The following is a 26,434-nucleotide window of genomic DNA, read 5'->3' on the forward strand; positions in this document are numbered from 1 at the left end:
GAACACCAAGAGACATCAAATTCGGCTCGAATCTTTCGAGAAAACGAAAATGAATTGGATGGATGAGTAGCTTATGAGCTCTAGAATGCAATGGTACCACATGCATACCTTCAATCCCTCTCTTGAGCTCGGATTTTGAAAGAAATGGAGAGAGAGAGTGAGAGCTTGAGTGGGAGGGAGAGGGAGCTCGGTGGGGAGTGAGAGGAGCAGGTGGGAGAGAGAGAGGGCAGGTGGAGGCTGCCCACTTGAGTAGTTGGAGGGTGGGGCTACATGTGGGGCCCACGGGTAAGTGAAAAGTGTACATTTTCGCTGCGAATTCAATTATTTTCTCTCCTGGATTTTTTTCTCTCATCCAAATGATTTCAAACAAATTGCATTAATATTCTGAATTATTATTATGCAAAATTAAGCATAATGCTTAAAAAATATAATTATACTTAATTGCATGATTAAAAATTTGAGACGTGACAAGAAGGGACGGCGTAGATCAGGATCTCATGAGGTCTTTTGCACAAGGGTCTTATAAAATTTTGTTTCCGCACAGGCTGCCTGCAATGACAACATTTGATTTCGTTTTGCCTCAGCAATTCCAATAAGCACCAATCGCCTTTTTTATATTTTGTTTATCAGTAATTTGATCAGTAATTCCATTTCATAAGGAATTGGAATTAGATTGTCATTTTAATTCTTTTGTTCGACTGCAAGCTGAATTTGCCTGATGAAATCTAAATACAATTCAATTCATAAATCTATTTGTATCTGTCTTTTTTAGAATTTTCTTATCACTTGTAAGCTATTTTATATACATATCGTCTGACTTTGTGATCCGAAGTACTGGATAAATTGAAAGAACCGTGCATACACAATTTTCTAGTATGAATATCACATCAATACATCTTCAGCATGACTGAAGTTTCCAAAATAGATGCAGGAGTCAAGTACCACGCAACAGTTGATTCCTGCAAGATAATGACACTATTTGATGCCTAAGAACTTGCAACTAACATCACAAAGGTATTTGTCAAACCATTAGTCCTTAATCTCGGCACTGCCTACGCTCTGTACTTCGTTGTTGCTTTAGTTAATGACACTGTAATTACTAAATTATCACACCCTAGTCATCGGCCTCCTCGCCTTATCTCCTCCCACCACCTCCTGCTCGCAGTACCTCGTCCTCACTTTCTCTCACGGCTGCACACCGAGCGCATGCCATTGACAAGCCACCGAGCTCCCACACCACTGAGCAGCACGCCACCGAGCAGAGAACTAAGCCAACGCCGTCAATCTGCAGCGGAAAACATCTCCAGGAGACCATGCACCCATTCCACCACACTCTTGTCCATCGCGCTGTCGGAGCTCCTGCACGCCGTGTCTTCCCCGGTCCAGGCTACGGAGCACGGGGTGGCGGGCCAGAAAGAGGGTTGTTTGTATATGCTTCGGTTTTGAGTTTTTGGCTAGTTGAGTAAATGATTGTGATAGTTGAATTTTGTTTGTTAGTTTTTATAATAAATTTTTAGATTTTTAGGACATCCAAAAGTTAGAAAAATCAGTCAGAACTTATTTCTCGGCTTTTAAGCTACTTTCTTAGCCAGCCAAAATCTACTAGAAAACAGGGCCATAATTCTTTGAAAAAAGACAGGAATCGAAGCCAAAAGCTATCCGTTTAAATAACTTCTCATTTTTTTCAAAGAAAAGCTAAAAAAAAAAAACCTATCTAAACGAAGGGAGAGTCGAATAGGGAGTGAAATCCATAGGTTTTCGAGGAGCCACGAAATCAGTTTAAATATTTCCATAAAATTTGACTGTCAATTCAATTTCACACAATACAACAAACTAAACACATAAATAAATTAGACCCAATTATAATTCAGGATTCTGGTGCCAATTCCGGATCCAAACGCGAACTTTGACAAATCGGTCGGGCTGGACCGTAATTTGTTTCGTAAACACTTGACCTTAATCATAAAATAAAATTGAAAATAGCAATTTGTGTCTAGGAAAAGCCTCCGTAGCATAGTGGTAGTGCGTTCGCTTCGTAAGCGAAAGGTCGCGAGTTCGATCCTCGCCGGGGGCTTTTTTTTTCAGTTTTCTTTTTGGATCGAGCCGGCCCATTCTGGGCTTCCTCTGGCCCCATGGAGGAGGTTGCGAGTGTACGAGAAGAAAAATTGGGACAGGGCCGGCAGCGATGGCTCGAAGTTCCTACTTGCGAAAGTAAAATTTATATGTTCCAATCTTATAAATAATTCTTTTCACTATAATAACACGTGTTTATTCATTCTCTCCTTTTCAGCTCAGCCATTTGCTTTCCTACCCGTGACCTCCTCCGCGCCGCCGTAGCCTTCATGTACATCCAAATAAGGCTGTTGTTGTTTTCTCCTCCACCTGCTCTGTTCGGTTGAGATCTCGGCGGTCATTCCATCGCCGTATTCTTGCTCCCTCCCTCCTCCTTCTAGCACTGACGCGGTGCGTTGCTCTCCTCCCGGAAGCCTTCTGTCTGTCTATCAATGGACTCACTACGGGACTAGGATCAAAGGCACTCCATAACTCAAGTTGATACAGGAAAAATCTGAAAAATCAATGCACCGGTCAACTAAGGCCCCTGATCGATCAAGTCAGCATGCAGTAGGAGAAGATTGTTGCACTGGAAAGTACAAATACTTCAAGCTTGCACTTCCACGTGCTATTCTTGGCCGGTACAACTCGAATAAGGCATATGTACAATTGGCTGTAATGTATAGTTCCTGATGATATCTTGGATCTCATGGTTCAAAAAAGATGATACTATCTTGGATCTTAGCTACTCGTCGACACAAACGAATAACTTGCTGCAAATATTAGATTTTTCTGCTGCATTTCATGGTGAGTTGAGAAACATGAGCAACAGATGGAATACTAAAGAAGAAGTGCAAAGGGTGCCTCGACCAACAACACAAAAAGAAGTACTATCAGCGATAACGACATAATGATGAGAAACAAGAGGAGGAAGTGAAGATAGACAGAAAGAATTAAAAGTCATATGAAAATATTTCGGAGTCAAGAATCCAATGTGAGTTACCCTGTGTAGAAGGTGGTATTTCAGTGACAGAAAAGGGAGTAGCGGAGCTAGCAAAACCTATCGGTGAGGAGGCAGAGGTAGCAACCAAGCGTCGAAGCAGTGTCACAATCTCCTACTGAGAGGTACTTGAGGTAGAAGCACTAGATGATTGTTGAAGATGCTTCTTCTTTCGATAGCAGTTCACTTTGACATGTCCCTCCTTGTGAGACTTGCAATAGGTGCAGGGAGGGTGACCAGCACCACGTGAGGAGGCCGCGGAAGGTGAAGAAGTAGCACGAGGAGCAGACGACGGTGTAGACAAAGACAGAAGCGCAATAGGTGGATGAGCAGCTAGCACTGAGGAAAGTGGCAGCAGTCCAGAGCCACATAGACGAGTCTCCTCCGAGCTATCTTCGTAAGAGCCTCCACAAGTATGACACGAGGATGACGTGCAAGTAGCTGAGCATGACACCAATCAAACTCTGGACGAAGACGAATCAAGAACTTATAGAGGTGATGAAAATCCCTTTCAACACGTAGGTCTAAACAACACTTACAAGAGCAACAACTAGCAACACAAAGAGAGTCCAGCTAACACTATACTGCCAACATCTGAGCATAGAACACGTGAACAGTGGCATCACCCTGCTGAAGAGATTGCTCCTAATGAATAATAGATAGGTAGAGAGCATCTCCAAATGGCTAATAGTTCTGACGAAGATGAATCCACATCTAAAAGGCCATAGAAAACTCAACAATCTTATAGGAGAACTGGGGATCAACACTAGCAACCAGATACAGCTCTACGGCATCCTGGTAAGCAGAGAGCCTAATCATAGGCAGCAGTGATGGCTTTAATAGCTGCTTTATTGGTGGAGGGCTCACAGGCTCTGTCGGAAGAACACAGAAAGATGGACAAGGAATGTCACCAGAGATAACACCCCAAACAGACCTGGCCAAATGGGCTATGCCTAGTGGGCCAGCCTAAGGCTCGCCACTGTAGGCACGATACAGGCACGACATGACCTGAGCATAGCTAGGCCAGGCTAGCACAGTATGGTGCGACAGGTCATGCCTGGGCCGAGTGCTTGGCACACTGGGCCGGCATGGTATGACCCGACTGGTATGGGCTGGCACAGGTATGGCCTAGCACTGGCCGACACAACACGGCCCTACTGGGCATGGCCTAGCCTGGCACGCCATCGGCCCGTGTGGCATAGCCGGCCCGGCTAGGCACGGTGTGGCTCGACACAACAGTGGGCCATGCGGCACGGCTGGCCTAGCTAGTCACATAGTGGCACGAATGGCCCGGTCTAGCACAGCACGCCAACGGGGGACGCGACACGACCAGCCTGTCCTGCACGACACTCCCAACATGCCAGCGGCCCGACGCTAGCCGTTGGGCGTGAGGCCAGCACGGCCAAAGCACGAACGGCACGCAAAGCACATGGGGGCACACCCGCTTAACGGGTTGAATGGCCTGTTTAACTCGTTAACCTGTTTTTTTTTAATTTTGTAGCCGTTTTGTGACCATTGGGACTCCAAAAAAATTCAATTTTTTTACAAAAAGTATAATTTTTTACCTATAAATAGAGCACCACTCTGTCATTCCATTCCACACCAACAACATTATTTCCTCTCTTGTTTTCTCCACTCATTTTTGTTTCAAAGTTCTTGAGAATTTATGAAATTTAGCAAAATTAGTTTGAATTATTGCAAAAAATCTGAGAAATTTTAACACCATCATCCTTCTATCTTGAAGAAATCTTGATGATTTTCATTTTATTATTTGATTATTTCTAACTCTAAATATTTGAATTATTTGTAGTGCTATTCGACATTGATCATGGATGCCGGTGAGTATGATCATGATACGCCTATCGATCATGATTTTTTCTTCAAGGACTCGCAGGGGATTACAACCCCTTTGATACAATGTTGCAGATGAAGAAGAACCCGACAGTGAACCTCCAGCTAGTTCACATGCAGCAGCACCTCCATCGTCAAGCTCTAAAAGTGCACACACGTCAGCAAGCACCGGCCCCAAAAGATTAAGAGCCACTACTTCTGAAGTTTGACAAGACTTTGAAATAATATACATAGAGGAAGATATGATAAGTGTCAAGTATGATAGGTGTTATATTTATAAACATGAATTATCTACAAAATCTTCATGTGGAACGAGACAGTTGAAGAGGCACGCCGCAACTTGCAAGCGAAAGAGTAGAGCAGCCGTGAAATAGACGGTGCTGCAATACAAGCCCAACATCTTTATTCATCATTGAAAGTATGACTCCGCCAATGCTCGAAAAGAGCTATGACGCTACATTGCAAAAGTGGATCTACTATCCAACATCGGTGAGTCTGCTGCATTTGAAGATTACATTAAGGAAGCTTATAATCCTAGGTTCACATATGTTTCTAGACAAACAACTATTGGGATATGGTAAAATACTACAATACGTGTCGTAGCAAGCTTAAAAAAATATTTCAAACATATACATTTTCAGTTGCTTTGACCTCGAACATATGGACATGTAGGGCTAGAGAGGATTATCTTAGTGTGGTGCTCATTTTGTTAATAATGATTGGGAACTAGAAAAAAGAATGATAAATTTTCGGTTAATTGACAGCACACATATCGGTGAAAATATTGTTAAAAAATATCTCAAGCAGTTGAAGACTTTGGGCTCACAAATAAAATATTTTCTATCACTTTAGATAATACCAGTGCAAACTCTAGAGCAATAAATATTCTTAAGCCGTTGTTTAGTACATACACTGAATGTTTCTGGTTACATCAACGTTGTGCTCGTCATACTATCAATGTTATTAAAATATGGTTTGAAGAGGTTGGAGTAATACCTAAATAATTTTCAAACTGCAATATCTTTTATGAACTCCTCTAACTAATAAATTGCAGCATATAAACAGTATTGTGTTGCAATGGGTATGCGTCTACGTAAGTTTGTTGTGGACATGCCGATAAGATGGAACTCTACTTTCTTGATGCTCAAAAATATTCAACCATATAAGAGCACATTTGGTGTGTTTATTTATACACACTACCATCAGCATGGGGGTCAAACTTTAGTCACAGAAGAGCATTGGTATGTTGCTGAAAGGATATTAGAGTTTTTTGAATTTTTTTATGATTCAACTTTGAGTTTGTCGGGAGTTTATTATCCAACATCTTGTTTAGTAGTGCATAATATTATTGAAATTACTACTCATTTAAACTCCTATGAAAATAACAATATTCTAAGAAATTGCTACTCATTTAAACTCCTATGAAAATAACAATGTTCTATGAAATCTAAATTTTTAAAATATTAAAAAGAAATTGCCTTTATTTTAGATCCTAGAGCAAAAATTTCAGGTTTCTATAGAGTTCTCATAATTCTAGGTTATATTCTTGGTCATGATTATTCTATTTATTATACTAATGTTTGTTCTAAGTTACTTGATGTTTATAATAAATATGAAATAAAGTATGTCGGAGTTCGCCTGCAACGACCTCTACTAGCACCCACAATAAGTAAGAAGACGATAACGTAGAGAAAAATATTTGGAGGAGGTTCTTCAAGAAGTTCAGACTTTTCATAATGATCGTCTACGAGCACCGGAATTTCAGCATCTAGAGGGGAGCTAACAACTTTTATCGGCAACGACGTTATCAGCCATGAACAAGAAAATTTCAACATACTACAATAGTGGCATAGGCACAAGATGAATTATCCAGTGCTTTCACTGTTAGCACGAAATTTGTTAACGGTCCTCGTATCTACAGTTTCTTCAAAAACTGTCTTTAGTCTTACTGTAAGGATAATCAAAGAGAGAAGAACAAATCTTACAAGTGAGATGGTGAAAATACTCACCATCGTAAAAAACTGGGAACAAGCTGAAACGCGAATGCAACACACTCTAGAGAACACTGAGCTTGAAGATTCATTCAAAAATTTGTATCTAGATGTCGATGAGAACGTGTAATTTTCAATTTCTAAGATAAATTATACTCTTTTTTCTTTTGCTTGAAAGGTTTTTAATGAGGCAACCTATTAATAAAGCTTATTTTTAGAATTAATTATTTGTCCTTATTATTTCTGATTTCTTTTTTTTTGAAAGCGACCCGCCACCACTCACGTATCTCTTGGCCTATAAATAGCTAGTAGCCACCATCCTAATTCCTAAACTTCCAGTGATCCCATCGGCCACCTGCCCACCCATCTCTCTTTTTCAACAAATCAATTTCATCTTCCTATTCATGGATCAAGACGTTAAGAACTCGTGTGCATGGTCATTTGTGTGGCAACATTTTGAAAATATCTTTAGAGAAATTAACGGGAAACATGTAAGATTTGCTAAGTGTAATATATGCAGTAGTGAAATAGGTGTCAGGTCTACAAATAGAACGGAACACTTGAGGAAGCATATTAAATATTACAAGCAAAATTTTGGGGTGTCTAATTGAACCATATAATTTTCGGGGTATAGGTTATACTCTTTTCTCCTTTTAATAAAAGGGTTTAAACGAGGCAACCAATCAATAAAGCTCATTTTATCTATTTTCTATTTTTTTTAATTTTGTTGTAATTTTGTCACTATTATTTTTTATTTTTTCTATTTTCGTCCCTCCTTCGTGCATGTGCCTCCACCGTGCCTCCTCCGTGCCCGACGTGTCGGCCATGCGTCGCTGGCCTCCGTGCCGTGTCGTGCTGTCAGGCCACGCCGTGCAGCAACCATGCCAGGGATGGCCTGGCGCGGCGTGATGGTTGACGGGCCGTATCGTGGGCCAAGGCTGTGACACGCAGACCAGTATGGCACGACATGCGAAACTTAAGGGGTCTATCGGGCTGGGTCATAACCAGACCGAGCCTAGCCGAGCCTATGTTGGGCCGGCCCGATAGGCCCAGTTGGACAACATTAACCCCAAAGATGAAGCTCATGCATGTGAATGAGCATATGTTGTGAAAAATCACGGTAGTTGATACAATAAAAAATTACTGAGCAGCAAGGAACTAACGACGCCCGATGAAGAAGGCATGGTAGTTTTTTTACTAAACCACAACTATTCTATTACGAGAGACAGAGAACACGCGACAGGCAATGAATCAGAGACTGCGATGGGTGTCCAATGACCTAGGGCGTGGCGGATTGTGGGAGAGGCGACGGCAGATCGGGCCATGGATCTTGCAACGAGGGCCTAGGGCACTACGGATCATGGGAGAGGCGGCGGCGGATCGAAGAGGAGCATTCGATCGTTGTGGCAAAGAGAGGAGGCCAAGAGGACCATCTCACCGGGGTGCCTGGGGCCCACGAGGAGGAGCGGTAGATGAAGCAACGCGAGGAGGAGCAGCGGTTCGGGCCGAATCCAACGACGTCAGCAGAGAGAGAGGCCAACAGGAAGAGAGAGCCGGCGTGTGGACTAGGGTTGGAACGAGTTACGACATAATAAAAAGAAAATCTAACTCTAATACCATATTAGGAATAACAATTTATATTCTATGAAGACCATAGACCAGTATATATATACACACACATGAGCAATATGCAAAGAACCACTTGTAACATGGGGATATTATACAGGAATAATCTCTCTCTCTAACAATCTGATGTCTTTCTGCAATGCAGGTTCCTGTTGCTGCTGTTGTTATAATGGCTTGCAGTCGACTAGACTATCTACAGAGAACAGTTGAATCTATCCTGAAGTATGGTTGACACTTAACACCTTAATCATACGTTTTCAAAAAGCTAAAAATCTATCTACTCTTGATTTCCTTAAAACGCTTCCTAAATTGGTACTAGAACTCACCCAGTGTAGATCATTTGTGGCAGTTATATTCTTCATCACCGCACCATTTCTGATGCCTGATTTCTCGTTTCATCATTTTTTTATATGAAATTTACCAGGAAGCAAACACTAGATTACTTTCTAATCAGTTTAAGCCTATTCACTGAGTGCATAGGGTCCCATTCTGACTGAGTGATGGATAATAATTGTTCCAGGCATCAGGCATCAGTTGCTTCAAAGTTTCCATTTTTTATATCTCAGGCACCGGCTATGGCAATTCGTTCAGGTCATTTTTCATTGCTTCTTCCTGTCAAAGGATAGAACAAATGGAACAGAGAAAAAGAAAGCTTTGGATTACAAACAAATAACATATATGCAGATGCAGAAATAAAAAAATTATTGATTTTTTGCTAGGGTGTTTTATGTTCATGGGTCTCGTACTGTAGAGCACAATCCATTGCTTCTCCTGTAATGTTTGCAGCATAACTGCTTAGACGTTGTCACAGGGAGATGCTATTCACTAGTGGAATTTTAACATGGCTCTGCTGTAGATAACCCTTGCATTATTTCGGTAGCATTAGGGTTCTACATGTTGCTGGAGATCTCAAATAAGATGATGGTGATTATTGCAATATGAAACGGAGAGTAGAGACAAAAAGATCTCTAATGTTTTCCTTTAGTGTAGAATGGAACTTAGGGCGTGTTTGGGAGAGCTATGGCTCCAAGAATTCTTGGAGTTCGAGCTGACGACAGACTAGGGATATTTAGATGAGCTATTTTATTCTATTTTAAAAATAGAGGTTTAAACCTCTTCTCCGTCGACGTGGGTCACTGCCCATGAGGCTAAGGAGGTGGTGGCGGCGATCCTGGCTAACCTGTTGGTCGCCTCGGGCACCAACTTCCTATCCATTCCGCTAGACAAGAGCGAGCAGACATTGCTATCGGAGGATGTCGTGCACAACCTGCTCTGTCGTATCAGCAATACCGGCCTGGCCATCGAGTGCAAGCTCCTCAACATCCTCGTTGGTCCCCGACGACTGTCACCGACGTCGTGTTCGCCATCCGGAGCTCCGGCTGTTGTATCTAATTGTGTCCTAATTCGCATAAACAATAGCCCTAACACGAGACACCTCGTTAGAGCGGAAGCATGATCAACTAACCTGAACCGGCAATGCCATTTGGGTGAATTGTGATGTAGACGTTCAAGCTGATGTAGATGTCACAGACGGTGGTCGTCAGTGTTGAGAGCGAGATTGATGCAGTGCCTAGGGTCATCAAAGCGTAGTCGTGATCGACGTCACTCCGCTGAGGCACCTCTGATGATTAGGTGGATCACGTGTGTGCGGGAGAAGCTAGACCCATCCCCTTATCTTTATAGGCACAGCACGGAACAAGAGCGACGGGTAGATCTCCATCAGCTGTGTGTCGCGCTTGGTTAAATCTTCCACTTGTGTACATATCATATATGTATTCTGTTGATTTGTTTGTATTAAGCGTTGATTGATTTAGTTTATTGATTTGGGTGCATTACATATCAGCTAGCACAACGAAGGGGCAGGTCAGTCATGTGCACAAGTACTTCTAACAGCAGTAGCCAATACACACTGCAACCGTAATCTCCCTTCTTTTCTGCAGCCGCTGCAATTGAGTAGTTCATTCAGTCCTATAATATACACGTAACAGTTCCAAGAATTTGGCCTAATCTAGCCCTCTTTTCCACTATAACGGGGATCCGCAACTACAAGTCATCAGCTTGGATGCTCAAATCCTGTATGCCCAAATCTTGATATAGGCCATGCACGTATTCAAGGACCGACTCATCATCAGCGCCATTCTTCACCTATGCAAAACAACCAACACTCAACTTCAGCCATCATTTCAATACTACACATAACAGGCTGGGCAGCTTGGTGTCAAGGTTTTCATTACCCGAATGGACAGAGAACCAACAGCATGACCAGGTACAAGCTCCCAGAATCTACCTTGGCGTACCTCACAAACATCCTCACAAGCAGTAATCTACAGAATATTTACCGATGTGTCATGTATCTAAGTGCAGTTTTAGAATAAATGAATTAGGCCCTGTTTGGATGCAAAACCTTTTTGGAGTTTTGGAAAATTACTATGGTTTTGCAAAATACTTTGGTTTTGAGAAACTATGACATCCAAACAGGGCCTTAGCAAACTATCGTTTACCTGTCTGCAGCACTTCAGAAAGGCCGAAGGTGGCACGTTGCCAGGTGCAATTTGCAGTAGGATATTACCAGTAGCTTTAAATAGTGGCAAAACAAGCATGAACACTGCAACTGAAACAATACCCAGGCACAAAACTTCTGCGTTCTCAACCCTACAAGTAGTAGCAGAAAGTAAAAACAAAAGGAATTATATAGCCCAAAGTCATCATGATAAGTGGGAAGCACAGGAAAACTCTCAGATTAGATTTACCCCAATGAAAGAAACCAAGAAGCCAGTATCAAGCCTGCACTGCGAGAGAATTAACAAATGTCAATTAAGATGTGGCAAGGAAAAAAAATAAAAAAGTTAAAAATATTCAAGGGAAGAGGTCTAAAGATGGTCGTGTGTGCCTGTACCTCCGTATCGAATCTGCCAGAACATGCAAACAGACAGAGTGGTAATTCATATCCTCTGCATTCCTGTAAACTGGCATTAATAAACGAAAATGTGTAAATTGATCGGTCTGTTTATGTTCTAATGCTCATAGGAACAAGCACACATGGGCATTTGCACCAGAAGTGGCAAGATATAAATTACTTCCATACCTATGTTAACACGAGCATAGCTCCGAAAGAACCAGACGCCAAGTAAGTTAACCAAAAGGTTGGTGACAGCAGAAACAATGAGATAATGCCTGAAAGAAAGGGTTTTTTAGAAGATAAGAAAGCAGTTCCTAAAAAAGAAAGAGAAAGTGTTAGCACGAACCCGCGGAAAGATATGGCACTTTTCACTAAGGAGCTTACACAGGACGACTGCTCATGCTGATAAACAGGACCAAATTAATCCATATCATACTAATACAATACACAGTTTGTGGTAACAGCAAGATGACCAGTTTACACTAGATTACCGGTATTCAGAAGAAAACACATTTAAAAATGAACAGAAACATGGAAAACAGTGGGATAGAGACAACAATGAAATAAATGGCACTTACTTGTGCTCCGATTCATCTTGCATAAATGCGTGCAATGCTTCGACAGCCAAAGAGAAACACAGGAACAACAGAAACAGCTGTCTACATAAAGAACCATATAGAGGTAATAAAAATGTTAGCACGAAAATGAAGGGCAGAAAGGGCGCAACCAAGTTAAAAGAAAGTAGAATACTCGAAACAGGCACATCATATGCGAGGCCATGAATAGACTGTTCTATTTTCCTTTTGGTCAATGGGAGTGACAGTGTGCCCCTACCGATGTATTACACATAATAAGCAAGCCAGGATGAAAACAATGGATGGCTTTTGTCACAAAATGGATGGTTAACTGTACTAGCATGTCTATTTGGTGTCTGTATGCATACAGGGAAGACAGTGGAAGTTAACACAAAACTGATTGACAAGGTAAGAGAACAGTTGCGGATACAACTTAAAGTTGGACTTGGTGCGGTGGTGCCTTTATAACGAGGACGGATTTTGTAGAACTGTATGCACATATCTGCCGATGATAGGTTTGGAAGCTTACAGCATTTGTAAAGGCAGCCAGGACCTCCAATCTCTTGTACCTGAAAGAAATCAGGTAAAAACAAGTCACCGAGTAAGAGTTGTAACTTGTACAAAGAGGAGCATAGATAGGCATTAGGCATGAGGAGGGTGACCCACCCATAGGTGTAGAGATTATCAGGCTTGGTTCGGGAGGCAGACATAGCAAACAATGAGAAAGTTAACAAGCCACATCCAAACGTCAAATGGAAAGCATCTGAAACTAAACCTGCAAAGCATGAATGGCAGCGGTCATCGCACTGAAAGTATTCTTCTTGCAGCAGCACAAATCAAGAATAAACGTCATTCATTCAAGGGCAGGTTGATTGGTGGGTTGGTTATACTAGATAGATAGATAGATAGATCACAGGCAGAGCGGAGTAGAAACCTACATAAATAAAGGAATAAATAAATACGTACCTACGCGTCCGGTGAATAGCCCGATGGCGAGCTCGGTGGCGGAGTAGGCGACGTTGAGGGCGAGGAGGAGGGCCAGACGGCGCATGGGGCGGCTGCCGAGGTAGAGGAGCTTCTTGGGCTTGGGTGGCGGGGCGCCGAGTCCGAGTTGGGGGGGCATGGAGATGGAGGAGTCGGAGCGGGCGAGGCGCGGCGTGGCGGCGTTGGCGTTGGAGGAGACCAGGGAGAGCTGGCGGGAGAAGGCCAGTCGGCGGTCCCCGCTGCCGACGACGCCGTAGTTGGCGTTCCATGCTGCCTCCTTGGCCTTGGGGGTGTCCATGGCCATGGCCTGCGCGCGCGCCGATTCTCGACGTCGTCGTCGCCGCCGCCAAACGAGATCTGAATCGGTCCCCGCTGCAACTGCGAAGAAAGAGCGAGGTAGCTAGCTCTGGCCGTCCGATCCTAAATCTACAGCTCAGGAGGAGAGTCAGCGTGCCCTTCTTCGTCTTGCACCTACCTCCTTGCTCCCAGCAGCAGCAGCAGCAGGAGGAGCAACTGAATACACCACACGTCCACAGGCAAACTCAACCAAGTCATGAAAGCAGAGAATTCTTTGCTGTTCCCTACTGAGAAACTCAAATGCATAATAAAGTAAGTATGGGAATGTCGGTATGCTTGCAGCTGCAGCTCTCATCAGCTCACGACCTGTGAAGGCATCAGAAACAAGACACAAGCATCCATCACCAACCGTAATCCAGTAAGCACGAGGAAAACACCCTACTGATAAAACAAAAACAACTAATGGATTGCCACGTCCTCCATTCGGAACAACGAAAAACAACAACGCGCATACACCAGTAAGATTAAGATGGTTTCACATGCACAACACAAGGTAATATTCATCTGTCAAATTGCCATACATAGTGATTGCTGCACCAACTCAACACTCAACAGGCCCCACGCATATCCGTGCTTTACCTGAGACAACCAGCACGGCATATCAGAAAACTACTCACTACAAGTGACCTGAAAACAACCATGAGATGAGAATGCCAGATGAAAGAAACAGGACACCATCGGATTCAGCAATGACAACAGTTATGATAACAAATTCATCATCTCAGTTCTCCCTCCATATCTACCACTTGCAGCAGCATCTAAGCACCACAGGTTCTGCAGTATCATCGTAATAGATATAGAAGGAACAAGAAAATAAACTCAGAATGGCACAAGCTGTTTCCTGTCCCCAGGAAACATAGTACATCGTCAACACGAAGATTTACTGCTACGCAACATGTCAGTCTCCAAAACAAGTCCAGCCCATGCAGCATGGCTTCAATATGCCATTGACACGTATGAACAGTACCAACAACCACCCTTGAACTCCGTTGTCCATCTTCCATCAGTCAAAACTCAAGCCTGATCCCTTCACCATCATCATCCTCACCGACCTTCTTCTCCAGTGCTGAATCAGACATCTCTACATTGTGTTCGCCACTCTTCTCTGAACCAACAGCGCCCTTCTTCACACTGTGCTTCTTCTCTGAATCCACAACGCCCTTCTCTGCACTGTGCTTCTTCTCTGAATCCACAGCACCCTTCTCTGCATTGTTTTCTCCAATCTTCCCTGAGCCCACAACACCCCTCTCTGCATTGCTTTCTCCGCTCTTCTCTGATCCCGCATCAACCCTCTCCGCATTGTCCTCACTGCTATTCTCTGACCCCAAATCGACCCTCTCCGCATCATTCTCAGGAGGAGCTTCTTCAACAGCATTCTCACCACCGCCTCCAAAACCATCACTGAGTGAAAACCGTGCCTCAAGCGCCTCCAGACGACGCCTCATATCACCCACCTCCTGCTCCATCAAGAAGAGCCTCTCCTTTAGTGCCAGGTTCTCCTCCTCCAGGCGAGCCACATGAGCATCCTGGTCATACTCGTCGTCATCCTCAAACATGTAGCCCCCAGCATCCTCCCCTCTCGCGGGGTACACCATCTCAAAGCGGCTGAGGTCATGGTCAAGCCGGCGCTCCACCTCCACGTGCTCCTCAACGTCACTGCCGCTAGAATTTCCCTCGTCATCGTCATCAGACGCGTTGGGGTTGGCAGGCTGGGGGGAGCTGCGGAGGCGGATGAGGCCCTTCATTGAGCCGTATCCGTCGACGCCCCACTGTGCCTGAGCCATGTCAGCAAGGCCCTCACGGGAGGGAGAGAGGCGCGGGGTGGGGAGCACTGCGGGCGTGACAGGGCACGGGGACACGAGGGACGCAATGCCACCGGAGCGCTTGGCACGGATGATGAAGGAGGTGGTGTTGCGAGGCGCGGCGGCCTTGTTCCTGGGGAAGAAGTACTTGCGGTGGTGGTTTGGGTTGTTGTTCTGGTTGGGGTTGTGATTCTTGAACCAGCGGCGAGCTTTTGCGCGGTTCTGCACCTGAAGGTCGCCGAGGGCCGGGGGCTGGTAGCCGGCGGCGGAGTTGGGGTTCTTGCGTTTCCAGCCGCGGTTGGGGGCGAGCTGGGCGTTGGGCGGAGGGAGGAAGGACTGCGGCGGCGCGGAGGGGTCATCGGAGGGGGGAGGCGCGGCGGCGGGAGGAGGGGCCCACATGGGAAACATCATCTGGCTCGGATCCATGGCTGGCTCTTCTCCTTTCTCCTCCTCCGTCTTCTTCCTCTTCCTCTTTCTCCGCTGCTGCTGCAAGGATTTGGAGGAGGAATTTCAGGGTTAGAGAGACGGATCGGATCTTTAGATGCAGTGCAGTATAGGAGCAGGATAGGAAGAATTGAGGGTCTGTGTGGTGATTTTGCGGCCGGAAATTTGATCGAATCGAAGGATGGGATGGGATGGGATGGGATGGGCCACCGGTTCTTGCGAATCCCGCGGATTCGGAGACGAGAAATTATGGGAATCGAATTAACGCTCCGGGCCACTGATTCGATCAATTTCCGCACGCAAACCCTAACCCTGGCCCCACCCACGCGACACAACGGAGGAAGGTTGATCTCTTCTTCTTATTTTGCCGTTGAGAAAATATATATTTTTTGGTTTCGGTGTTCTTCTTCTCCTCCTCCTCTTCTCTCTACAGTAGAATAAAATCTGCGAAGAAGAGAAATCAAGAGAGAAAACTAAGCGAGCATATTAACAAGTGTATGCGTAACAACTAACTTATGTCATTACTCTTGTTCAACCATAGTTAGATATATTTTTAAAATACCTTACTCTTAGTTAACTGAAATTGCAACCGTCCATCGACGAAAAGATTAAGTTTTGGAGCTTAGAGAAAAGGAAAAAAAGACCTAACATAGGGTAAGACAAACCAACCTAGCCACGGTGATAGAGGATCGACGGTATACGTAACAAACAGCGAGAGATAAAAAAACCTAACATGATGGGGCAGTGGTCATAGATCCAGTGGCTCCGCCACTATAGATGGGAATAAAGATGACCAACTGGGTCGGTTCTAACGGGCCAGCCCGCGGCACGGGAAAATTGGCCCGGCCCAGGCACGGCACGGCACGAAAGTAAATGGGCCGGGCCGACATGGCACGGTTAGGCGGGCCGTGCCTGGGCCGGAGCCGCGGCACGCCGGGCCGGCACGGCACGACCCATTTAAGTTTTTCTATTTTTTTAAGGTTTTATATAATTTGTTTATCCCTAATACATAAAGAGATCCTTAACAGGGTGGTAGAGTTATTGCTTCCCATGTATGAGATCTTAAGTTTGATCCCTACATTCGGTGATTTTTTGATGTTTTTCGGGATTTTCACGTGTTAACGAGCCGCCAGGCCAGAAAAATATTAATGGACCTATCGTGCCACAAGCCGGCACGGCACGGTCCGATCTTAAACGGGCCGTGCCTGGGCTGCAACCACGGCACGTGGGCCAACACGGCACGACCCGTTTAGCTAATGGGCTGTAACGGGCCGTGCCTGACTGGGCCCGTGCCGTGCCGGGCCAGGCCACCCATTTGGACATCTTTAGATGGGAAGAGGAGTGCAAGACAAGGGCGCTTCTCGGCACTGTTGTGCTAGAAGAGAGAGTTGTTCCAAAAGTAGAAGAAAGAAGATCCAATAGTTCACTGCGTGAACTGTGATTTCATGTTTTTCAGTCACCTGAGCATGAGAAAAGGCCCGCATACTCTTCAGCCCCTTTCTTTTTACTATTTTATTTTGCTATTATGACGAAGCCAATAAGCATTTTTAAGAAGCCAAGAGACTCCCCATCCAGTCTCATTAATTGGGAACGGACCAAAATCGGTCACATGACGTTTAAGCTTGGGTTACGAGCCCTCAGCACTTTACATGACTAACTAGCCATAGATGGCCCAAAATCTGGACAAAAGAACGTCCATTTGCTATCCTATTACTTGTAGCTTGGTTGTACAGTGTATCATCTGCATGGTTGCACTTCCTCATCGTCTGCAGCTTTTCCCAGCCAATACTTCTCCCAACAAAACAACAAAAAAGGGGGGGCTTGAGCTTAATCCTTTGCCTTATTGTTCACAGAATTTTGAGAAATCGCCTGAGAATCCCTTCCCAGAAAGCATCATCATATCCCCAGAAAAACCTTCTGTGACGTGTGTTTACTATCGATTGTAGTAAAAGGGAGAGCAAAAACAAAATCTGAACCACAATCTGGATCTGGCGTATTAAGTTAATTTCCTCCAGTATTCATCATCCAGGGTCTCCAATGCCCATCAGCACTACAACCGTCCTCTCCTACAACAGCCATTGCACAGACACTGCTTAGCACCCCGGCCATACAATTACACTACAACAAACAGAGTTCAAACAAAAAGGTAATGGTGCGTCCAAATCATAATTTACAGTCAAGAGGCGCAAACTAGTAAGTCTAGTATCAACGGGCACAACCAGCGATGACGGCCTCCATCTACTCCTTGTTCCGTGCTGCCCGGTCTTTCTTGTGCCCGCCAAGAATACGCGAGATCTGCAGACCTCTACTGAAGGCCTGGTTGAAGAGCATCCTGGTCTGAAACTCAGAAACAAACGGGAACCAAGCAAGGAATGCGATCGGAGTGAACAAGAGGAGGCCTATGATGATTTCATAGCCTCGGGCGAGTGCCTTGATCGACCCCCACAGCCCAATCCTACCAAATAAACCCTACATGATGTACATATATACTTGGATATCATCACTTACCAAAAGCAAACCCCATCCAGTTGGCATGAAGGCAAGGATGCAAACAAATATATCCTGAACTGTCATATGGGGGATTGCTATTAAGATTATAATGATGGAGATAAATGTTACGAATATGAGCCCCTTAATCAGCCGGAAGACAAGTTGGAACTCTGCACTGAATTTCCGCCTCCCAACTGATACCGTCTGCAAAGGAGGGAGCAGGTAGACGAGAAGCCAACAGTTAGCACAATCTGACGTCAAGTTTCTAGCTATTGGATCAAGTAAAAGCCTAAGCAATAAGCAGGAGGAAATGCAGTAAATTTGGCTCAGACATTCCAGAATCCAGATGCAAAATCAGTATTAAGTTCAAGAAACACCATGGCAGTATTCTTGTGCGAATCTCTAGAGAAAAATGTTACACCTACATACCTACTCTAGCCGATGTTACTACTAGGCATCAAAATTAAATAGGCTGAGGGTGAAAAGGGCACAGGTGGGTTACCTTCATCACAAGCAAAATTACAAAGATGACGACCCATGACAGGCAATAAACCTGGAAAGAGCATTAAACAATGTTTGAGTATATCAACAGCCTGTGCAACACAAGTTGATACACATAAATCAGAAAGATATCTAGTAATACTAAATGAGATGAGAAAAATTACCAACACACTCTTTGTGTGAGTGGTGATGTTCAAATGATAAACAAGACCATATTGGTAGATAAAGAAGCGCAATGCAAGCACTATTTCAAGAACAATGCCACGCTTTCCGGAATGTCTAAGAGGCTCCTGCTCTTTTTCCCACCATGATTCCCAACTTTTCTCTGGTGGTACACCAATACCCCCACGGTTATTAATCCACTTATTCCAGTCAGTCCAGTCATCTACAATTTTCTGCCACTCGAACCCAGAAGGATTAAATAGGAATGGTGCAAAGAGCCAGGTGACAACCATAAACCACATGGAAACCGTGATGAAAATGTACGCGATAGCTCCTCGGTATGACTGCCCAAATATTTCATACACAATAAGCAAAATCATCAGCTCGATACCCTTGACAAAATGGCTGCGAGAATATAATCGATAGTTCTCGGCAAATTTGGCATGGAACACCACGAATCCGCGCCCAGTAGCTCTATATTCAGCTCCTCCATGGAGCAGTGTGGTTCCGTAGTAGTGAGTTTTGGTCCCAAGAGAGAATGTGAAGAAAACAGATGCTAACTGCAGCTGCATAAGTACAAAGTCACTCAGTGCAGTTCTGAATCCTCTCTCTAAACCAATTTCCATCATCAAAGGCAGCGCCATCAAGAACCCAAGCTGCACAAAAGATTGTGAAGCAAGAGCAACCTGGAGAGGCTCATTGTGTATAAACCTCTTTCCAATGGCTAGCGCTTCATCAAGGCCACTAAGAACAAGATACAGGCGCCCATATAGGAAAACATACACAGTTCAAACTGTAATCTGAGAAGGCACAGAAAAGGTACAAAGGTAGGATTAATAAATAGTTCTTAAAGTTGAAAGTCCAGGGAAAAGATTGTACCATTGTGCTGAAGTAAAAACCAATAGTAGTATAGTAGCACGATAGCATTCTGAAGAAGTCAAAACGATGTCCAAGTCGGTAGACATCGCGACTCAGTGTCTGTTCCCCATTACCATTTGCTATTTTTGCTTCAAATAATGAAATCTGATTGAGACCGACATCTCTTCCCTTGCCAACTTGCATGTATTCATGATGTGTAACATTTCCTTCGCGCAATGTTGAATTAAATCCTGTCATCAAGAGAAAGATATATTACCAAAAAAATTCCACATTTCCCAGATCAAGCAATAATGAGGGGAAAACAATGGCGTGCCTGCAAATATGTCCTCGCTAAGATTGATAATCTTAGAAGCTTTGCTTACACCACCCCTTGTGAGGTGGAAAAGCCGGTCAAAGATATCAGGATGCCCATAATGAAATCGAACTCTGCACATAAAAATATATAAATAAGCATTAAGATGAACACTTCAATAACCGTTAGTTCATTACATTATATTGTAGTATAGTCAAATGTCCACAATAAGATGAATCACCTCAAAGGATTGGCAAGTACACGTTGTCCAATGGTCACAAAACTCGTTGGTTGTGTGTCTCCAGAATCTGCAACAGTTGGTTCCAGTGGGAGGTGAGAATCACAATTGTTGTGCGAAGACAGGAGAGTGAAGAAACAAAACTGCAATGGTTTACAGTGGGAGGTGGGAACCGCAGTTATTGTGTGAATAACAATTGCAGCATGACAGGAACTTATATAAGGAAACAAAACTGCAAGGATCGACAGTGGGAGGTGAGAACCACGGTTGTCGTGTGAATAACAGTTGCAGCGTGGCAAGGATGATGGAACAAGCAAGCTAGAACTGAAATAATTACAGTAGGAACTAGATGCATAGATAGGAGCAGCGCGGCAGTGAAGCTGGGCGTTTACCTCTTGATCAACTTCAATTTTCTGCGAGACATTGACGGCTTTTAGGACCTCAAACAGCACAGCAGCAGTTTGATACGCTTTAGTGAGTTGGGCCCTGAGGAAAGAGAAACGGTGTGTTAGGAGGAGGAGGAGGAGCCTGCTGCATGGATGTAGAAGAGCGCAATTTTGCAGAGGAGGGAGGTTGGTGACGGACGGGTCCGCTTTATCGGCAGCATTTTGCAGTGCTTGGATGTATTTCTTGTAGTAGTGCTGGTAGAAACTCTGCAGTTCTCTGGCATCACTCTGCTTGACCCTTCCCTTGAGCGTGGGATCGTTTTCCCTTTCCAGCCTCTGCAGGAGCGCGGTTTTGAACTGGCGAACACCTCGACCGCTGGAGGTGGGGTCGAGGCGATGGGCCTTCTCGAAGGCGTAGAAGCGACCTGATGACCAAGGAGGCAAGGAGATGGGACTTACAGAGGTAGGCGACGCGTGGGTTGCTGGCCTCCACCTCGTTGGCGACACGCAGGATGGGGGCGATCTCGACGAGCGAGGAGGGGACGACCTCACTATCGAAGATGGACTCGCCGAGGTTGCCGGCGGTCTGGGTGCGGAGAATCCTCCTGGCGGCGGGTGAGTCCCCGGGCGCCATCCTCCGGCCCCCCGAGGACGACGCCATGGCAGGCTGGGTCTGGGCTGCAGCAGGCAGTGGCTCTCGCCTCTTGGTGTTGTTCTTCTTCTGGAAGAAGGGAAGCAATCCCACAAATTAGTTGGAAAGTTTGAGAAAAATGACGGGAAAGGAAAAGGCAATGGGGACCTGACGGGCGGGGGCGGATGAGGAAGACGCAGGGAGGAGTGAAGCGGAGGAGGCGGTGGCTGCTGCTGCTGCTGCTTCTTCTTCTTCTTCTTCTTCTTCTTCGAAGAGGAGGAAGGAGCAGCCCCGCCCCGCCCCGCCCCGTAGCTGGGGGAGTTGGGAGGGGGTCAGACAAACACTAGTCGAAAGCAAGCAAAGCAGCAGCAGTGATACGGGTAGGGTAGGGGTGGCGAAGCTTTCTCTTTCTGCATGGGGACTGCACTGATTCCAGATTCTTTTCCTTTCCTTTCCTTTCCTTCGCAAAAAATATGTCTCTTTCTTGTTTAAAACATTCGAATCTCTCTCTTTCTTCTTGTTCTCGCAAAAAGATGGATGCACGAATTAAAGCGACTCGGTAAGGGAAGGGTAGCAGCAATTCAACTGAGAAAGAAGAATCTAGCATATGGCATAGAGAAGAAGAAGAAGATATGGAATAAAGCTAAGTGGAACGAATTTCATTTCAGGCGGTGTCCATCGTCGTCTATATCCATCGGTCGGCGCGTGCTTCTTTTCCTACCTACGTGCGACCTTTTCTATCCTAGCTTCCACATTCAACAAACACACAGAATAAGAAAAGGTCATTTTTCATCGCTATTCTTTTCTTTTGATAAAAAAGGAAAACGTTTGCTTAGCTTGCTATTAACGCCACGCCCCGCCTCCATCCATCCCTCCAGGGAATTTTTATTTCTATATTTTTTAAATAAAAAAATTACAAATACATATGCCCATCTTAAAAATTTGCAAATCTAGATTCTTATCGCCCATTGAAAAGAATAGATCGTGTCAACATTATTCCAACGATCAACAAGTCTACAGTGACGTCCAAATCAACCTGTCTTTCATTAGAAGGGTGATAAGTTGCACTATAAAGCTCCCTATAGGATACTGTACTTATTTACTCATTTCACCAATACTGGAGAGAGAGAAGAGGAGATTAACTCAGCCCTATCGAAATCTTTTGTTATTAGAGATAAATATTATAACCTTGCTAATTTTTTATAAACTAATTAGGTTAGCCATCAGACTTAATTGTGAATATAAATTAAGCATTAGATATTAGATTTAGTGATATTAGACATAGGTTTATTAGGGATAATTTTAACTCTTTATACTTAGATTTTTTTTTTTTAAGATAGTTATAACTCTTTATACCTAGGCGACAGAGAGTCATATATGTCCACACAGTCACGTCACATCTACCTATCGCAGAGTATAGATTTACAATTTTTCAAAACAAACACGTATATTTATAATTTTTTATTTAAAAATTAAAAAAAAAACTCCCTCAAGTAGAGCATGTATCCGTATCGGAACACTTGAGGCGTGTGTGTTGTGCCTAGCCTTGTTACAAATGGGCCGGGCCCATCTCACCGTACATTTGGATGGGCCGGGCCCATCTTACAGTACATTTAGATGGGCCGGACCCATCCATCTTCTTATCCTCGAGAGTACAGGCCTGTTCCATTCCTTCCGTCCCCAATTCTTCTTCTTCCTTTCAAACCCTAGGTTCCCCTCTCTGTACAGTACAGCCGCACTGGCCAACTAGCGAGAGCCCCATCCCATGGAGACTTCTCTGCGCCTGCGCGGCGGCGGCGGCCTCCGCATCCACGCCAAGGAGAAGCTCCCCCTGGGCTACAACTCGCTCCTCCAGGTTGGTCGCTCCCCCTCCCCCCAAGCAGCTATTCGTTTCGTATGCTTTCCTTAACCCCAACGATCATCAACATTCGATCCATTCCATTGCACGCCAACTCAACTCAACCAAGGCTCATGGGGAGGTGGACACCACCGGAGGAGGACCTGGACCTGCCCCGAGTTACCTTGCTCTCTTTGTCAGGCACTTCTACCCCCAGGTCAGCTCCCTCCATCGTTTCATTTACCCAATCATACCCTTACAGCTCAGGGTGCCTTCTGCTCACATTGCAAGGATGTCATCTCTGTGCTACTAGATATCTGCCAACATAGGAGTTGGCGTCCAGATACACAACGGCCATGATTTCACCTACAGTCTTCGCGGGAAGAAGGCCATTCCCTTCACATCAAATGGCTTGCTAGGAATAAACCTCAAATGCCGCCTCCTTACCGACAAAGAATTCAAGCCAGTAAAGCTGCTCTGCTCACTTTCTCAAATTTTATCACTCCCTTTTCTCCCGCTACATCTCCAATTTCTGAGATACCTTTGGGCCCTTGCCATGAATTCAATGGTGCTACTTTCATAGCAAAGCTAGACTATGGGTGCTATCTGTACTATGCTTTTATTAACCACATTTTCTACAGTTAACTAACAACTTGTGCTTCATGCAGAGGAAGAGAACCGGAGCCATCGAATTGGCCTGGACCATTCTTGACTTTAGGAAAGGTCAAGATGTCAGGCTCAAACTTGGCTACGAATTGTATCACAAGGTAACCATTCGCATTACCAGCTACTCCATCTATGCACGAGATGTTCCACCAGCATGCAAACTACCTAAATAGCTGGTTGCCTTTAGCAATGATCTTTTATGCCCAATGGATATCTGCTTTTGCAGCCTCTCACATTTCACTCCCAGCTTGTTTGATGCAAGTAGTTTTTGTGCACTAAAGTAATTCCACGCTGTACTTATCCACCCCCTCCGTTTGTGAGTAGTATTCATTTTGTTTCCTTACCTAAGCGTGCAAACCAAGGAAATCATGATTTGCATAAAATCGGGCCAAACTATCCCTCCAATAGTAGTACCACAAGCACAAAAAATGTGGTAATAAAATGAATGGTAGTAGATAGAGTTAGTGACCGACCGACTGTATTCTTGGAAAGCACACATTGCGAATGAGAGAGCGAAATATATTTGTGAACTTTTTCAAGCGTTCAGAAGTCACGAGCATTCACAAATGGATTGATTAAAGAATTTATCTAGTCACATTTGGTTCAAACCAATAGCCTCCAATGCGCTGTTAAGCAAAATAAAAGGTTTGAATTTTCTACCTTGTTGTGATTTTTTAAAACATTTGAATGCAGGTGCCTTATTTCCAGCTTAGAGAAAACAATTGGACTCTCAATGGTTATATGGATGGAAACTGGAATGTTAGATTTGACATGTGATGAGAAAGCCACTTGTCTGGCGATTATTTAGGCCCTTGGTTGTCTTGTTTCTTATGCCATCAATTCTGCTTCTGTGTACTGCTACTGCACTGGGAAATGCTTATATTATTCATCAGGAAGCTGCGTTTTATGCATACCAGAGACTATTCGGTTGATTTCGTAAATAGAACTAGCAACTGGATAATTTAAATCCTGGTCATTGATGGGTGGAATATGGATTGGTAGGATTCACTTATGGTAGTGCATCTATACCACGATCATATGAGAGAGACCATGAACACAATCAGTAAGCAACATTGTCTGGCCCATGTCCTGAGGAACAAGAGTTAGCGATCTATCTTGATCAGTGATGGTATTTACATGTTTTGGGTTGGGAGTAGCTCTACTCGACATGGCCTGTCTGCTGTTTCGAAGGTCGCAGCCACTGCCAGCCAGTTGAAGAAGCGAAACATCTTGTCTTGTTGTGAAGAGGATAAGGGTAAAAAATGATGTGTTACTGGGATTGGTATGAAAGGTTGATATGATGATTATTATTATGATGGGGCGACTGGGTTTGATGAGCAGTGAGAATAAGATGGGGCAGAAGCCGCCGTTCTGTGTCCGTGGGATTTGGTTCTGCTATTGCAGTGGCACTTGCATTGGCCTATGCTGCCAATATCAATCGATAGGAAGTACTAGTAATGACTAAATGTGCTCGCTCCTTGGTGACAGGACGATTCATTCAATTGAATGATGATGTAAGGGACTAAGGAAAACTAGGTAGAGGTAGAGGTTTCTTTGCTCATATATATATATATATATAGGGACTCTTCTCCTCTGCTCTCCACCCTCTCCGACCATGCGGACTCTCCTCAGCTCAACCGCCTCCGGCAACCTCGCCTCCCCCTCCCCTTGGTCTTTGCCTCCTCATGGCCAATCCCAATCCCAATCAGCTGCTGCAGTTGGGGTGGCCCAAGGCCAACCACAGGAGCAGCAGGAGGCTGTCTCCGTGGACTCCGACACGGTGGTCATCCTCGCCTCCCTTCTCTGCGCCCTCATCTGTGTGGCCGGCCTCGCCCTCGTGGCGCGATGCGCCTGGCGCCGCCACCCACGCAGCAGCGCTGGTAGCAGTAACTCGAGGAGCTCCCGATGGACGACGGCAGCGCCCAAAGGGTTGAGCAAGAAGGCCATCGAGGCGCTCCCCACCGTCTGGTTCGGCGGCAGGCAACCTCAAGAGCAAGGAAGAAGAGATGAAGAAGGGTTGGGCGGTGAGTGCGCCATATGCCTGGCCGAGTTCGCGGAGGGGGAGCAGCTCCGGGTGCTACCGCACTGCGCCCACGGCTTCCACGTGGCCTGCATCGACACCTGGCTGGGCGCCCACGCCAGCTGCCCCTCCTGCCGCGCCACCACCATCATCGCCTGCTCATCGACGAGGCGGTGCCGGAGGTGCGGGGCGAGCTGCGAGCTGGACGTGGACGACCATGCTTCTCCTGCTGCTGCGTCCGCTTCTTCTTCTACTACTGCTTCTGGGGACGACTGACTTTCCAGTAATTAGCAGCGTCCTTTCATTTGCAGTTTCATTCTGGGGATCCAAGGTAGCTTAATTATTATGTCGGAAATTGTCTTCCACGCACGCACATGAAAATTCCATTCCGATTGACAGACAGATGATGGAGTTGTGATCGCTGCGCAAATTGAAAAAGGACTACTGATATGTATATACATGTCCAACTCTCGCTTCTTTGCTTTGCTTTTGCTTTGGTTTGCTTTGCCCATGCATGTATACATGTTACTTAGGAGTAGCTTCTTCACACCCGTGAGTTGTATATATGCTTGTATGTTACCACGACTACATAGTACATGTATCATCCTGTACACGAAACCAAATAGTACTACCTAATTCTCTTTAGCTCCTTGCCGATGCGAGCGATGCTTTCCTTTAGCTAACGTACGGTTGCCTTCATCTGAGAATCATATGCGTGTATGATGATGATGCTGGGTTTGACTGACCTCGC

At 45.0% G+C, this 26,434-nt stretch overlaps 6 protein-coding genes and 1 non-coding gene across 8 annotated transcripts; 3 read left to right on the forward strand and 4 right to left on the reverse strand.

Moving 5' to 3' along the window:
• The first annotated feature begins 2,002 nt into the window (after positions 1-2,002).
• TRNAT-CGU (transfer RNA threonine (anticodon CGU)) lies at positions 2,003-2,074 on the forward strand. The gene has a single exon. It is a non-coding gene; the product is annotated as a tRNA-Thr (tRNA).
• An 8,351-nt stretch (positions 2,075-10,425) lies between these two features.
• Positions 10,426-13,508, reverse strand: LOC133920830 (metal tolerance protein C2-like). Its single transcript, XM_062365393.1, has 10 exons — positions 12,961-13,508; positions 12,661-12,769; positions 12,524-12,563; positions 11,998-12,074; positions 11,606-11,694; positions 11,417-11,486; positions 11,271-11,309; positions 11,022-11,172; positions 10,755-10,844; positions 10,426-10,665 (listed from the first exon to the last, which is right to left on the reverse strand). The coding sequence occupies exons 1-10, from the start codon at positions 13,280-13,282 to the stop codon at positions 10,564-10,566; spliced, it is 1,089 nt and encodes a 362-aa protein (XP_062221377.1). The 5' UTR covers positions 13,283-13,508; the 3' UTR covers positions 10,426-10,563.
• Positions 13,509-13,817: 309 nt separating this feature from the next.
• Positions 13,818-16,004, reverse strand: LOC133920829 (uncharacterized). The gene has a single exon (XM_062365392.1). It carries the CDS (start codon positions 15,561-15,563, stop codon positions 14,343-14,345), a length of 1,221 nt encoding a protein of 406 aa, XP_062221376.1. The 5' UTR covers positions 15,564-16,004; the 3' UTR covers positions 13,818-14,342.
• Positions 16,005-17,552: 1,548 nt separating this feature from the next.
• Positions 17,553-21,486, reverse strand: LOC133920752 (callose synthase 2-like; the record flags this gene model as incomplete). The annotated part of the gene is made up of 9 exons (XM_062365346.1): positions 17,553-18,275; positions 18,574-18,624; positions 18,737-19,534; positions 19,614-19,843; positions 19,927-20,039; positions 20,147-20,286; positions 20,536-20,629; positions 20,729-21,250; positions 21,329-21,486. Coding segments are annotated over 7 exons (1,269 nt in total), but the record flags the coding sequence as incomplete, so codon positions are not given.
• On the reverse strand, positions 17,820-19,378 carry LOC133920750 (callose synthase 3-like). Its single transcript, XM_062365345.1, has 4 exons — positions 18,737-19,378; positions 18,574-18,624; positions 18,090-18,275; positions 17,820-17,918 (listed from the first exon to the last, which is right to left on the reverse strand). The coding sequence occupies exons 1-4, from the start codon at positions 19,376-19,378 to the stop codon at positions 17,820-17,822; spliced, it is 978 nt and encodes a 325-aa protein (XP_062221329.1).
• Positions 21,487-22,823: 1,337 nt separating the features above from the next.
• LOC133920834 (outer envelope pore protein 21, chloroplastic-like) lies at positions 22,824-24,574 on the forward strand. Of its 2 annotated transcripts, XM_062365397.1 has the most exons (5): positions 22,825-23,015; positions 23,128-23,214; positions 23,311-23,463; positions 23,666-23,764; positions 24,357-24,574. In XM_062365397.1, exons 1-5 carry the CDS (start codon positions 22,926-22,928, stop codon positions 24,438-24,440), a joined length of 513 nt encoding a protein of 170 aa, XP_062221381.1. In that variant the 5' UTR covers positions 22,825-22,925; the 3' UTR covers positions 24,441-24,574. The 2 variants fall into 2 exon arrangements, with proteins under 2 accessions (XP_062221383.1, XP_062221381.1); XM_062365399.1 differs by lacking the exon at positions 23,311-23,463 and having other exon boundaries at positions 22,824-23,015.
• A 151-nt stretch (positions 24,575-24,725) lies between these two features.
• Positions 24,726-26,289, forward strand: LOC133920833 (probable E3 ubiquitin-protein ligase ATL44). The gene has a single exon (XM_062365396.1). It carries the CDS (start codon positions 25,279-25,281, stop codon positions 25,957-25,959), a length of 681 nt encoding a protein of 226 aa, XP_062221380.1. The 5' UTR covers positions 24,726-25,278; the 3' UTR covers positions 25,960-26,289.
• The last annotated feature ends 145 nt before the right edge of the window (positions 26,290-26,434 follow it).

Source organism: Phragmites australis, chromosome 6 (genome assembly GCF_958298935.1).
Source record: "Phragmites australis chromosome 6, lpPhrAust1.1, whole genome shotgun sequence".
NCBI classification, from domain to species: domain Eukaryota; kingdom Viridiplantae; phylum Streptophyta; class Magnoliopsida; order Poales; family Poaceae; genus Phragmites; species Phragmites australis.